We start from the raw sequence: 12,544 nt of genomic DNA, 5'->3' as shown, positions 1-12,544 counted from the left end.
ACGTCCGATTTCGGACAAGTCATTGGGTACGTCTATTGCAGGTCGAGTCAACTATCTATCACAAGGCTGACAGCCTCATTCTATATGAACCAACCTCGAATCTTCCCCGACTCTCTATGAGTCATGCAGTAACACCTCAAGTACGGCCCCTTTCCAACATGTTACCATGTTTATCCTATAGAACGTCTCTATCGTAGATATTGCGCCGGAATATTGCTGCCGCCTTCACAAGTGTCCGTATTACTCTCCAACGCAAATTCACCGCCGAATGCCAACATGTCATTCCAAAATGGATGGTCTAGATTAAGCACCGCGTTGCTTAAACTTGGAGTTTGTTGCATGACTTCATGCTGCGGCCGTTCTGATTGAGTTGCATGGCTTCCCTCGCCCCAGACTTGCCCAAACGTCAGATTAGGCTGTGATGGTTCATATGCTGCTGTCCAAATATCCGGTTGATACTCTGAATTAGGGTACATGGCAGACGCGTTCGCTGAGCTCGCCGCTTCTTGACCCAGCTCTGGCATACCGGTGGTTTCCAGAAGCCCTTGTGCGGTCGGAAACCTTCCCCCCAAGCCGCCATCCCAGACTTGTCTTCTTGCCGCTGAAGAAAAAGGATAGAGATTTGAGTTGGATATGCTTTGGTAGTTATTCGAGGGGTTCTCCAAAGAAGATCTCGGCAAGTGGTCAAACACATCTGTCTGGCTCGAAAGTGTGTCTAACGTCTCGTGATGGCTTGACCACTGCTCGTCACTGTTCGCAGCAGGAAGCGCCTGTTGAACATCAATAGCCCGTTTCTTGCCCTTATCTTTTCGAGATTGGTCGAATTCACTCCTCAGTCTCCTCTTGGTTCTTCGGAACAGCAGATTGTCTCCATGACTCTGTGCCCACCACTCCGGATATTTCTTCGCAGCGTTTGCCCACTGCTGCATCGCCGTGAACGTTGAATGGAGAGTACTCCAAGAGCATGTGATACAACTCCGATACCGGCACCTCTGTCTTCGCACGACTCTCGGCACGGAACACCCGCATGTGCTGGTATTCCAGTTCCAACTCCAACTTCCGCTGCCGGCGGGGTGCTGGGTAAGGAGAGAATTGGCGATGACGAACGCCTCGCATGGTTCCACGATATACCACCCGATGGGCCGAATACAATGAATTTGGCAACAGTAAACCTCTTTTGCTCCGCACATTTGCGTCCTGCTGGCTGTCTCGCGGTCTTGTGTTCGAGGTGGGTGGGAAAAATGTTGGATGGCTTCTCCTGTGGAAACTCGGTGCCGAGGAAATCTGAAATGAAAGCCTTCTTCAAATTCTCTGGAAAGATTAGCTATCGACATCAAGGTAACAAGGGCTCTACGTAAAAAAAAAAATTACCAAAAAAAGAATATGCCAAACGCTGTGCCGCAGCGGTGTTTGCAGGCAAACAAGCAAAAGCGCTGTTTGTCGTTCAGAGAAGCAGTTTGAGTTCGGCACAAGAGTTTGGTGCCTGTACACAGGCTGCACTGCCACATGGTTGCCAGCTGTGATTCATGCTGCGCTTTGACTTGCTCTTCTCTGGATACCCAATGACTTTTACCAGCTTCGTGGAACGAAATGCAGTGCATGTTACTGGCAGATGAGTAAAAGAGCCATGCAAACAGTGATCACTCATTTGCACGAGGTTACAAAGGAAGACGTCTCATCTTCAAGCTTGTGAAACATGTGAATCTCGTAGGTAGGTATCGTAGGTGAGGTTAGTGAATTGACCGAAAAGGATAACTTCGGCTGACACAAGATTCCGGAGGTAAAATATAAAGTCTTTATGCACAAGTGAATACAGGAAATAAAGGGAACTGGCCTTTTCAGCGCACGAGAGTCTATGTAACTTGGTACATCTTTTCATCAAAACAGCATGCATCTATCATTGAACTATTAAAACGAGTGATTAACTTAATCTTGTAATTTTATAATTGTATGCGCGAAACATGTGATATATGCCCTCAACGTACATGTACGGGGAAATACTAGCCAGCACCCCAAGTTAGCTACCTATACGTAATCACTCGTCTACAATACACGTACATACATGTAGTATTCTAATCTTCTTTATGCAAGAAACTGTAATAGTCTCTCTCCTCAACAATCTGCAACCCCTTTTCCGATCTTCGGAGCTTGAAGATGGACATGCCTCGGAGGGTGATATCCTCGCCTTCTTTGACGCCCATCTCGGGGTTATCCTTCTTGGAGGTAAAGGTAAACCGGTACTCCCACCCAACTAAATCGTCAATATCTCCAAAGACGTTGAATGTTTTAGCCCTCATGTTGTGCACATTGGCATAGTAGTTGGCGCAATGGTTCAACCAGCCTTTTTTATCCAGACCAACGGTGTTGGGCATCACTGTTGTTATGGACACGGAAACTTGTCAGCTTTCCTCTCTCTTTATATGACTGGGTTGATAAAGAAGTAACACATGGTGCATCGATAATGTATTATGATACTTACTGTAGTCAGAGAACACAACATCATCAGCGAAAAACTCGTCGAGTTTAACCGAGTCACCGCTACCGCTAAAGGCATTGGCGAATTCGGTGATGAATTCTTGGGCATTGGTGGCCTTAGACATTATGCTGAACGACTGGCCGGGTCCGCTATGACTTCTTGGAACAATGAGAAGGAGAAAGCAATTTGATAATTGATGTTGATGGCAACTTAGCCTTGACATTGTAGAGCCCCCCCCTTTTATGTACCTCAGGGCGTTAATCCCCGCTCCAACCCGGGTCAGGTGTATCTGTCTCCATGTGTCATTATTTTAGGACGATGCCTGCTAGATCCATGCCGGTAAGACGGCTACGCCCATGTGATTGACTGGACGCTTCGCTAGGGCAATAGACTGCTGCCTCATCCATACTCAGATGTGGAGTTGCCCGTTTACGACTATACGAGTATGCCGTGAACAAGGATGTCCGCGTAGTAGGCGGGGGTGGTGTATGCCGCCCTGTTCTAAGCTTGTATCAGAAGCACCTTGATAGTAGTTTGGGGTCACTTTAAGCGTAATTTGGGGTGCTTTGGGAGGACTTTTGGGTTTCCATCAATTCAGAGGCAACACGATTCGCAAGAGGAGATTGTTACTACGGAGAATAGGACTTTATTTTATTAATCGCTTTTATCACCTGCATCTCGGACAATTCCACCCTTGGAAATCTCAATACATGCGGAATACCTGGCCCACTGGTGAGCACTAACACCGATAGGCTACTCAAGGATGTCAGTATGCTTTACTGGCCGGCATCCTTCTTGGAAACAAAGACGATCAAGTCCACCACACGGCGACTATAACCGTATTCGTTGTCGTACCAACTCATGACCTTTACAAAATTCTTGTTCAAGGCTATTCCGGCCTTGGCATCAAAAGTCGATGAGTGAGGGTCAGTAAGCATGTCAGTAGACACGATATCGTCCTCAGTATACCCAAGGATACCTGCTCACAAGGATGTCATTAGCTTCAGTCTGAACAATTCCATAGACTAAGAGTTTCATACCCTTGAGAGGCCCCTCGGAAGCCTCTTTAATTGCAGCTTTCACTTCGTCATAAGTCACATCTTTCGCAAATCGGACCGTGAAGTCGACAAGCGAAACATTGACGGTGGGAACTCGGACAGACATGCCCGTGACCTTGCCTGCCAACTCAGGAATGACCTTTCCAACAGCCTTTGCAGCTCCAGTGGAACTAGGAATCAAATTCTGTGCGGCAGCACGACCGCCACGCCAATCCTTGGATGAAGGACCATCGACAGTCTTTTGACTCGCAGTGTAAGAGTGGATGGCAGTCATAAGACCCTCGACAATGGTAAATTTGTCATTGAGTATCTTGGCCAGCGGCGCTAGGCAATTGGTTGTGCAAGAAGCGTTGGAGATGACATTGGCACCTGCGTAGGTGTCCTCGTTGACACCCATCACATACATGGGGGCATCAGCAGAGGGAGCAGAAATGATGACCTTCTTGGCGCCACCCTTGAAATGGGCACTGGCTTTCTCTGTGGTGGTGAAAACACCAGTGGATTCGACAATGTACTCAGCGCCGCTGTCCTTCCAAGGGATATTGGCAGGGTCTTTCTCCTGGTAATATTTGATCCTCTTACCGTCGATAACCAAGTCCTTGCCATCGACCTTGATGTCTCCTTTGAAGCGGCCGTGAGTGGAGTCGTACTTGAACATGTATTCCTACAAAGGTGTAACAGTGGGATTAGCTCATGGCCTCAAGAGGTGCAAAAACAAGAGGTCAGCTTTCTTACAGCGTAGTGAGGCTCAATGAAAGGATCGTTGAGTGCCACAACCTCAACATCGCCCGTCTCGAGGGCATTGCGAAGGACAACTCGACCGATTCGGCCGAAGCCGTTGATGCCAACCTTGGGAACCATTTTTATAAAAAAGACAAAAGAATTGTGAGTTCTATAAGCAGCAATAAGATCACAATGCTTGAGAAAGATGTGACTGTAGGAGAAAGGATGAGGAAAAATGAGAACTAAGAGGGGGAAAAGAGAGAACTTGTAGAGCAGGAGAAGAGGGGCAAACTCGATGAGAAGGCATCATGGATTGGCTCGTTCTTTCCAAAGAAGAATTCTGTAGTATCTCAGATGTATAATTGCGTCATATGCTTCCAACTGTTGGGTGCTGTTGCGACAATGTGATAGATAGACACATGTATACAATCCCATCACCATACAGGCTCTCAACCAAGGCTTATCCCAGTACCTAACCTGTATCTAATCTGTAGCACCTGGAGGAACCGAAACAACATGAGACAGTCGACTGTCTGCAAGCATCGTCCGATGCTCGTTAACACCATCACCGGAGTGTGGTGGCGTGCAGTAGTGCGTGCTGCCCTGTTGAGCGCTATTTGATCGTTGCAAGGGGGGCGGGATCTGATAGACAGGGGTTTGGTGGTACTAAAGTGGCGATAACGTCTCCTGTCAGGGCCCTCAAAATCCTTCCTACAGTAGTATCCAGCCTCATTTTTTAACACATCTGAATGGATCTGTTATGTCGCATCTGTATCCTACGATTTCTCATGTAGATAGGCTATTTGCAACGTGCTTTTGTCCAATCGAAACTACTCGTGCTTCCTCCTAGGATTACTATTGCCTCTCTGATGCCGTTGGTTCGTATCTAGCAACCTTCGAGAGGCAAATAGGATAATGTGATACCGTGCTTATGACGATTCATTGGCATGACTGAACCTACGTAGTGAATTCGTAGGTGTAGCTGGTAAAGTCACATTATTCGCTCATGAAAGAGGCGATTGGCAGTTCAAGCCCTGGTTCCCAACCTTGGCTCATTTGATGCATTCAGCTGGATAGTAAGAAAATGTAACCTTCATTCACATTTTTTTCTTGGTCCCCTTCTGTGAGCATCTGGAAGTCCATATCATCGCTCTCGCTGCTTCCCATCACGAGATTTGGCAAACAGATGATACTGTACTCAAGGAGATACATGAATCGTATACCAAAGATATCACGCTGTATGGTTCACTACAACTGTCATGCCACAATGGATATTACGCTCAATCTCCCCAAGGCCATATAATGTAGATGTAAGGCTGTAAGTGATGTTAGCACGTCATGACCATCGGCAGACTTTCGGATTATTTTTGCCACATACCTCCACAAAAGATTGCCCATCATGTTGTGTCTGTATCCAACGATGTATCTGTCTACTTCCCCGACCCACTGAGTCTCTCTCTGTGACAATTGCGAGAAGATCCTCGGCTGCGGCATCAAATCGGTTGGTGTTCTTCTTGAGTTCTACACAGGTGCTCTGAGAAGGTTTGGAGCCTACATGTACGCAGTAAATCTTCAGGTGCCATAGGCGAACCATGACGATAGTGAAATGACGGAGTCAAGTAGAACTATAGCCTCTCGCTGTTAATGTATTTTATCGCTGTAAATTGTGTCTACGTTACTCATACTGTAGAACTACGATCAAGGAATAATATGTGGACTTGACCAAACAAAAAATTCCTAACTTCAACTAGCCCATGTAGCTGACGGCAATAATTTAATCAGGTGTATTCTATATAAACGCCGGACTAACCGCAACGGCACCGACTCAACCTTGGCTGCATTAAGATGTCGAGCGGACTTGATCTAACGTGTTGCTGTAATATCAAGGGGAGGAGAGACGAATGATAGGGTGTCGCTCAACCAACCCACGTGCGATCCCTCTTTAGTCCTAAGACCGACTCCATATATGCTGTGAGATTGTGAACCGGCTTGTAAGGGACCCTTGAAAGAGTTACATGGATCACGAAATAGATCCCGGGCTTTGAGTCTGCAGGCGGTGACCACTCTACTACTCATGTTTAGGTACGCAATGGAAGGACTGGAATTACTAAGGTAAGTTAAGCAAGCGGTTTGCAACTAAAGAAAGAATAAGAACAAGAAGTGACAAAAGGAAAAAGTTGTATACATGAGGAGAATACGACACATGTGCGGATTGTCTGTTTCTGTACAGAGTATGCTTATTTCTCGATCCCGATCTTTTGACACACCCCTCGTCAGACTTCCATGTCTATGTGCTGGCTAATAAGCGGGTCTTTGTTATCATTGCTGTATAATTCGACAAATTATTTACCATTACTCGTATGAGTTTGTTTCTATCTCTCTGAATAAATGCGTTTGGTAGCCGTCTCTGCGAAGTTGTCAACTGTTGAGTTTAACATTGAACCTGTTCGACTCTGCAATTGAGTGCAATGGAACAGCTCAATAATCGGCTGGTGGAGTCGACTCTGTCGACAGAGCAAAAGCTCTTGGTATTGATCGGTCTTCTTGTGCTATACGTCGTAGGCCTAACTGTCTACCGCCTCTACTTCCACCCGTTAGCCAAATTTCCAGGCCCTAAACTGGCAGCGGCCACAAAATGGTACGAGTTCTACCACGATATCATTAAAGGACAGGGCGGCCAATACTTTGTGCGAGTGAGTGAGATGCACGATAAATATGGTAAGAATCCCCAAGCAATATTATTATGTTATTACTCGAGGGTAGCTGACTTGAAACCATGTAGGGCCTATTGTCAGAATCAACCCTGATGAGATTCACATTCGCGACCCTTCTTTTCTCGATACCTTATATGCTACGAATCCCACAAAAAGAGACAAATATCCACCGTCTGCGGAGTTGGCTGGTTTGACATATGGGAGTGAGTACATGTAATAAGCGTTATCAACCTCAATTTGTCGCTGACTATGGACGCTTATATAGCCCACGGTACTGTGGATCATGATATGCACCGTCGCAGACGAATGGCCAATTCTCGCATGTTCTCAAAGCGTGCTGTTGCAAGCGCCCAGGAGCTTATTCATGGTCACATCAAAGAGCTTACCGAGGCCTTTGAGAGAAAGGTTGGCTCTTCCGAGCCTATTGAGATGCAGACTACTTTCCTTGCTTATACTACTGATGTCATTTATCGTTACATGTTTAACAAGGATGTCGGCTTCTAAAAGGATTGGAACAAAGCCTAAAGTTGGCGACATTCCATGGAAGCAGTAGCTCAAGCAACTCCATTCTGTAAACAATTTCCCTGGCTCAACGGAAAGCTCCTGATGTTGCCGGAGTGGATCCTAAATATCCTTGTTGCAAAACTACAGCCTGATATTGCTGGTCTTCTCGCCACACACAAGGTTTGTTGAATGCATGGCCTTCTGTTGTTCTTGTGTCATCAAGAATTCTAACCTGACATATTCATTAGCTCATGGGCAGAATTGCTGCCGAGTATGTTGCGCACAGGAATACAGACAAGGGCAAACTTGAGTTTAAAGAAGATGAGAAGAAGGTCAAGCCTTTGACTATCTTCCATTCCATTGATCGCAGCGCCCTACCCAAGGAAGAGAAGACGAGTCTTCGACTTATGCAAGAGGGCCTCACTGTGTTGTATGCTGGTGGCGAGACTGGCTCACGACTTCTGGCTCACACCATTTACCACTTGTTAGACAATCCTGAGATTTTGGCAAAGGTTCGGAAAGAGATCCTGGATGCTGCTGGAGATTCCAAAGACTTGCCTGACGTCAAAGTTCTTGAAGCGTTGCCCTGGCTTGTAAGTCAAGACACCCCGGTTTAGGAGATCTGACAAGACAATGGCTAACTGATACTCCATAGGCTGCATCAGTGCGTGAGTCGCTTCGTCTACGTGCTACTGTGAAATCAAGGCTTCCTCTTGTCTCCAAGAACGAGTTGATATGTAAGGATTGGGTTATTCCCGCCGGTGTGAGTGGCTCTTGTTATCAATAGACTCATACTCCATTAACCTCTTTGACGGCAGACGCCTGTTAGCATGAGCCAGCCGGACATTCTTCATAATGACGAGATATACCCTGAAGCTTTGAAGTTTAAGCCTGAGAGATGGTTAATGCTACTGAGCAGCAAAACAAAATGTTCATTCCGTTTGGCAAGGGTACTCGCATGTGCATTGGTGCCGAGTAAGCGCTTCGTCTCCCCCTTTCCCAAAATTGCCGACTGACAATACCGTGAAATAGTTTCGCATATATCGAGGTGTACATGTCTCTTTCTGCACTCATTACACGTTTCGATTTAGAGTTGTATGACACAACTTGGGAGCGTGATGTAGCGTACACGCGGGGCTGTTTCCTAGGCGAAGCTTCTCGAGATAGCCCGGGTATCCGAGTGAAGGTGTTGGCGGACAATAAAAGATGGTTTGCGGATTGAGAGAATATTGGTAGAATGTTATGAAAGCGTTAATCAGAAATGTCTGATGGATGGACTATCAGTAGTTTGGAGAGTGCTTGTTGCCGGCCAATAAGAGTTTATTAGAAATGCAGGTACACAGTATTACTACACTATTACACTACTATCTTAAACTAGGCTTTAAACTGTCAAATTTGGAACGAAATGTTTCCGTGTCTCTTTCAATGGCCCCAAGTCTGTATGTCAGAAGACTCAGCGGATGCAAAGCTACCTGTAGCTTTAATCTACATCGCATCAGTGTAACACTAAGAACACTCGTACGAGAAAGAATCGGCGATGTTTCAAAAAACTTTATCTGTTTTGGCCATGGCATCAAGTGTCGTATACCGGCTATCGGGTTTCATTTTTTCCTTTGGCCCGCAATAGCAAAGCAACCTTGTCGCTGAGGAGTCGCTGTACGGCTACGGAGTATTGCTTAGGCTTCTCTGGACTTAAGTTGAACCTTCAATCCCTTCATGAATACAAGTCCACTGAAAGTAGAGAATGTCATGGTCAGTGTGAATCATCGCAATCGGGGTTACGCCTATAGAAAAGCCTCCCAGAGCATCACTCACCTGTATGATTCAGTTATGTTTGCTTCGTCGACAAGCTGAAACTCGTATCGCATCACGAGAGAAGCAACAAGCTTCCCTATCTCTAGCCAGCTGATGTCTGCCGTGGACAAGGTATCCTTGGTTAGCAATTTGATGCCTCAATTGTCTCGCATATCCACCTACTTCTTCCAATGCACGTTCTCGTACCGCCGCCGAAGGCGAAAAAGAATCTCTCTGGCCAGGTGTTAGCGATTCTCCAAGTATCAGCGCCTTGATATGTGTTTCTCACTCAGTTCACCCGAACTCTCGCGCTCCAACCAGCGCTCAGGCCGGAACTCTTCGAAATCGACACCCCACACCTTAGGTAGACGGTGGATAACCCAGGCGTTACTGCCGACGACAGTCTATGTATGTAGTGACATTCAAAGTCAGCAGGCCAATGTAACCAAGGCTAAACAGTAGTCTATCAACTTACACCTCCAGGAACAAATACGCCGTTGATCATCATTCCCTCTTTGGGAACATCCCTGCTGGCATTGAATCCTGTCGGGCTGAAGACCCTCAACGCCTCATGCATGACAGCTTGCAGGTAGGGACTGGCTTCAGCTTCCTGAAAAGTGACTGTACTTGAAAGACGGCCCGCGGCTCGCCGCTCCTCCAGCTCGGCCCTGAGCTTCGATAGGACGCGAGGGTGGCGGAGGAGATTGAGGAAAATGCCCCGAAGAGCGAGAGACGTTGTGTCAGACCCTGCAAAGACATTGGACGCCATCAGGAAAGAGATCACGAGATCGTTCCTAGTAAAATTAGTAGCGGCTTAGTCAAAGGCTGGATACGGCTGTAGGGTATTAATCTGGACTTACAGTTCCGTCTTGGAATGTGCAGCTTGGAAGAGCTGTCCCACAAGATCGTTGTCGATGCCTCCCTTGTCTCTTCGGTCTTGCACCTCGGACTTTGCAAAATTGAAAAAAAAGTCGTTCCTATCATTTGCCCTGAGGAAATTTCCAAAAACTGGGAGGATATACTTTTGATGAAAGTTGAAGATCCACGGGACGTGCATCAGCCAAGCAGTGTTGGCCAAGGATCGCTCGATTCGAGTAAAAGTGCCATCATCATTGGCCTGGGCAACAAACCCAAAGGGCTTCGTAAAGGAGATAGCTCCAATGACGTCAAAGGCAAAGAGTTGAAACCAATTACCAATGTCAATGGAGCGTGACGATGCAGCAAACGTATCAAACTTGATGAGTAAGTCGTCGATGAGATGGGTGACCTGGCGTTCGAGGTGGACAACCGACTCCATGGAATAAGGGCGTGCCACGAGCCGTCTCTGAGCCGAGTGAACCTTCTCATTCCGCTCCCCCATTAAGTCAAAAAGCCGCGATCCCTTAAGCACCGAGTAGCAAGCGGATTTGGCAAAGGCACCGTTGACTCCTGGTTGAGAGATTTTGGTTAGCGATTACCTGATACTCGCCGATAGCAAGGAGTTCGTTTCCCCGAATCCGAGCCCAACACTGCGCATCATATGCCACCTGTCGCATTTCTGCGGTGGAGCACGGGATATAATGGGCGAAGGAAAAGAGAAAAGGGAGAGAGGGGGGGAAGTTGTATAGCTATACTGTAAATCGTCTTAAACGCTTCCGGATCCGCTACGCTTCTAAAGACCAACAATATCGAGAACGATGATTAGCTAGGATAAGTCAAGAAAAAATACGATGAAACAGATTTTGAAACAGATCAAAAGGAAACGTTACGAGATGACGGATGGTAGTTCAAAGACTTACAGTTCGTTCGGTCCGATTCGCACAACATTACCGTATTGTCGATGCAACTCTACTATTTCCCGATGCCATTGGCCTCGGTATGCGGCGTACGCTCGCCATATCTTGGTGAATTTGGCCGCGAACGGTCCCGGAAAAGCAGCCATGGGCGAGAAGAAGCACTGATAGACGACATAGCCGGCGAATGCGACAATGAGAGCCGAGCCAAAGAAGAGGAGGGGACCAAGGGCAAGGGATAGTGTAAGTGCAAGCATGGCCAAGAGTTGCACAGTCCTACTAGTTGGGGAGAAATGTGTGTAAACCGCAAGTAAACCAACTAGGTACGCAGGATGGGAGTAATTGTCGATGTGTACCGTAGCTACAATGGTGATTGTTGAGCGCTCGCATTAAGAAAACAACTCTAGAAGCAATAATATTTATACATCGAGTCAGCGGGGCAGAAGAAAAACAGGAACGAAAGTTGAGCAGGTAATGTTGTTAAAAATATGATATATCTATTTCTGCCATCCTGGTAAGGTTGCAGTCCATCATCATACATGTGCTTGTTTTGCTATCCATATCAAGCAGTTAGTTTCCACCAGCAAACAGACACTGTGTTCCTATAGTCTACATGACTTGTAAGTTTAATTAACGCATGAGATTTCGAAATCCATGAGCTACATACACAACGATTCAATAACGACGATAATTATCTCTTGTTACTCTCGTTTCATTTTGCAGTTGCTTAATACTTCTATGTTTGTCTTTGTGAAGGTGTGTGAAGTCTATGGAATAGTAAATTTATGGCTGGGGATAATATTACCCATTGGTTCCGGAGACAACGGGTAATAATAAACGATATAATTATATTAAATGAATATTTAAAATATATTAAATATTTAACAAATATATATATCAAATGTGTATTCGCGCTGCCTCGCCCCGCAAGCGCTTCCCCCCGCAAGCGCCTCGTCCCGCAAGCGTCTCGCCTCGCCCCGCAAATGCCTTTGGCTGATGAACAAATCATATACATTCTCCGACTTACTCCGACTTACAGAATCATGTATCTCCGACTTACAGAATCAAGTAGTGGAAATGAGCTCATTCATGCAAGGAGAGATTGTGAAAGTCCATGGACTGACCATGGACCGACAGTGGACTGAATGACCAGGTGCCGTACACTAAGACACCGAGCTTTATAAAGCAAGACTAGATATAAATATCCATTCGTTTTTCATCTTGTAAGCTCGTAGTGTGAGATATCGCACTCTTCATAAGCTAGGTATACAGTGATCTTATAAGAGCGATGGTTGTTTCTCACCCCCCTTTGCATTTTTTGACGATAAAAGAGGAACAAGAGCGGCACCGAGATCATGGCAACCGTCAAAAATGCGATGACGCTGTCTCAAATGATCATACATCGCCGTTGCAAAAAGCGGACCCAGCACCGAGAAGAAGCTTGATAAGAGGGCATTACTACTACCATACATCAGATAGACATCGATGATGTAGTTCAACAGT

At 46.3% G+C, this 12,544-nt stretch overlaps 6 protein-coding genes across 6 annotated transcripts; 2 read left to right on the top strand and 4 right to left on the bottom strand.

Annotated features, from left to right (window-relative positions):
- Positions 1–94: 94 nt before the first annotated feature.
- V8C40DRAFT_240408 (uncharacterized protein) lies at positions 95–936 on the bottom strand. The gene has a single exon (XM_083214786.1). It carries the CDS (start codon positions 927–929, stop codon positions 189–191), a length of 741 nt encoding a protein of 246 aa, XP_083074680.1. The 5' UTR covers positions 930–936; the 3' UTR covers positions 95–188.
- Positions 937–2,072: 1,136 nt separating this feature from the next.
- V8C40DRAFT_264209 (nuclear transport factor 2 family protein) lies at positions 2,073–2,600 on the bottom strand (the record flags this gene model as incomplete). Its single annotated transcript, XM_083219521.1, has 2 exons — positions 2,073–2,374; positions 2,480–2,600. 2 exons carry the CDS (start codon positions 2,598–2,600, stop codon positions 2,073–2,075), a joined length of 423 nt encoding a protein of 140 aa, XP_083074679.1.
- A 506-nt stretch (positions 2,601–3,106) lies between these two features.
- V8C40DRAFT_240403 (type I glyceraldehyde-3-phosphate dehydrogenase) lies at positions 3,107–4,787 on the bottom strand. The gene is made up of 3 exons (XM_083214785.1): positions 4,270–4,787; positions 3,517–4,198; positions 3,107–3,455 (listed from the first exon to the last, which is right to left on the bottom strand). Exons 1-3 carry the CDS (start codon positions 4,393–4,395, stop codon positions 3,253–3,255), a joined length of 1,011 nt encoding a protein of 336 aa, XP_083074678.1. The 5' UTR covers positions 4,396–4,787; the 3' UTR covers positions 3,107–3,252.
- A 1,938-nt stretch (positions 4,788–6,725) lies between these two features.
- On the top strand, positions 6,726–7,530 carry V8C40DRAFT_286312 (cytochrome P450; the record flags this gene model as incomplete). The annotated part of the gene is made up of 3 exons (XM_083222519.1): positions 6,726–6,975; positions 7,040–7,174; positions 7,237–7,530. The coding sequence occupies 3 exons, from the start codon at positions 6,726–6,728 to the stop codon at positions 7,473–7,475; spliced, it is 624 nt and encodes a 207-aa protein (XP_083074677.1). The 3' UTR covers positions 7,476–7,530.
- V8C40DRAFT_286310 (cytochrome P450) lies at positions 7,240–8,697 on the top strand (the record flags this gene model as incomplete). Its single annotated transcript, XM_083222518.1, has 5 exons — positions 7,240–7,655; positions 7,724–8,068; positions 8,131–8,238; positions 8,294–8,376; positions 8,508–8,697. The coding sequence occupies exons 1-5, from the start codon at positions 7,512–7,514 to the stop codon at positions 8,695–8,697; spliced, it is 870 nt and encodes a 289-aa protein (XP_083074676.1). The 5' UTR covers positions 7,240–7,511.
- A 589-nt stretch (positions 8,698–9,286) lies between these two features.
- V8C40DRAFT_286307 (cytochrome P450) lies at positions 9,287–11,298 on the bottom strand (the record flags this gene model as incomplete). Its single annotated transcript, XM_083222517.1, has 7 exons — positions 9,287–9,387; positions 9,453–9,503; positions 9,559–9,673; positions 9,745–10,063; positions 10,130–10,697; positions 10,883–10,920; positions 11,048–11,298. 7 exons carry the CDS (start codon positions 11,296–11,298, stop codon positions 9,287–9,289), a joined length of 1,443 nt encoding a protein of 480 aa, XP_083074675.1.
- Between the last annotated feature and the right edge of the window lie 1,246 nt (positions 11,299–12,544).

This window comes from Trichoderma camerunense, assembly GCF_050948025.1.
Source record: "Trichoderma camerunense strain CBS 138272 chromosome Unknown V8C40scaffold_6, whole genome shotgun sequence".
In the NCBI taxonomy this organism is placed as follows: Eukaryota; Fungi; Ascomycota; class Sordariomycetes; order Hypocreales; family Hypocreaceae; genus Trichoderma; species Trichoderma camerunense.
The sequence above is the reverse complement of the archived record's forward strand: the minus strand, read 5'-3'. Positions and strand labels throughout refer to the sequence as shown.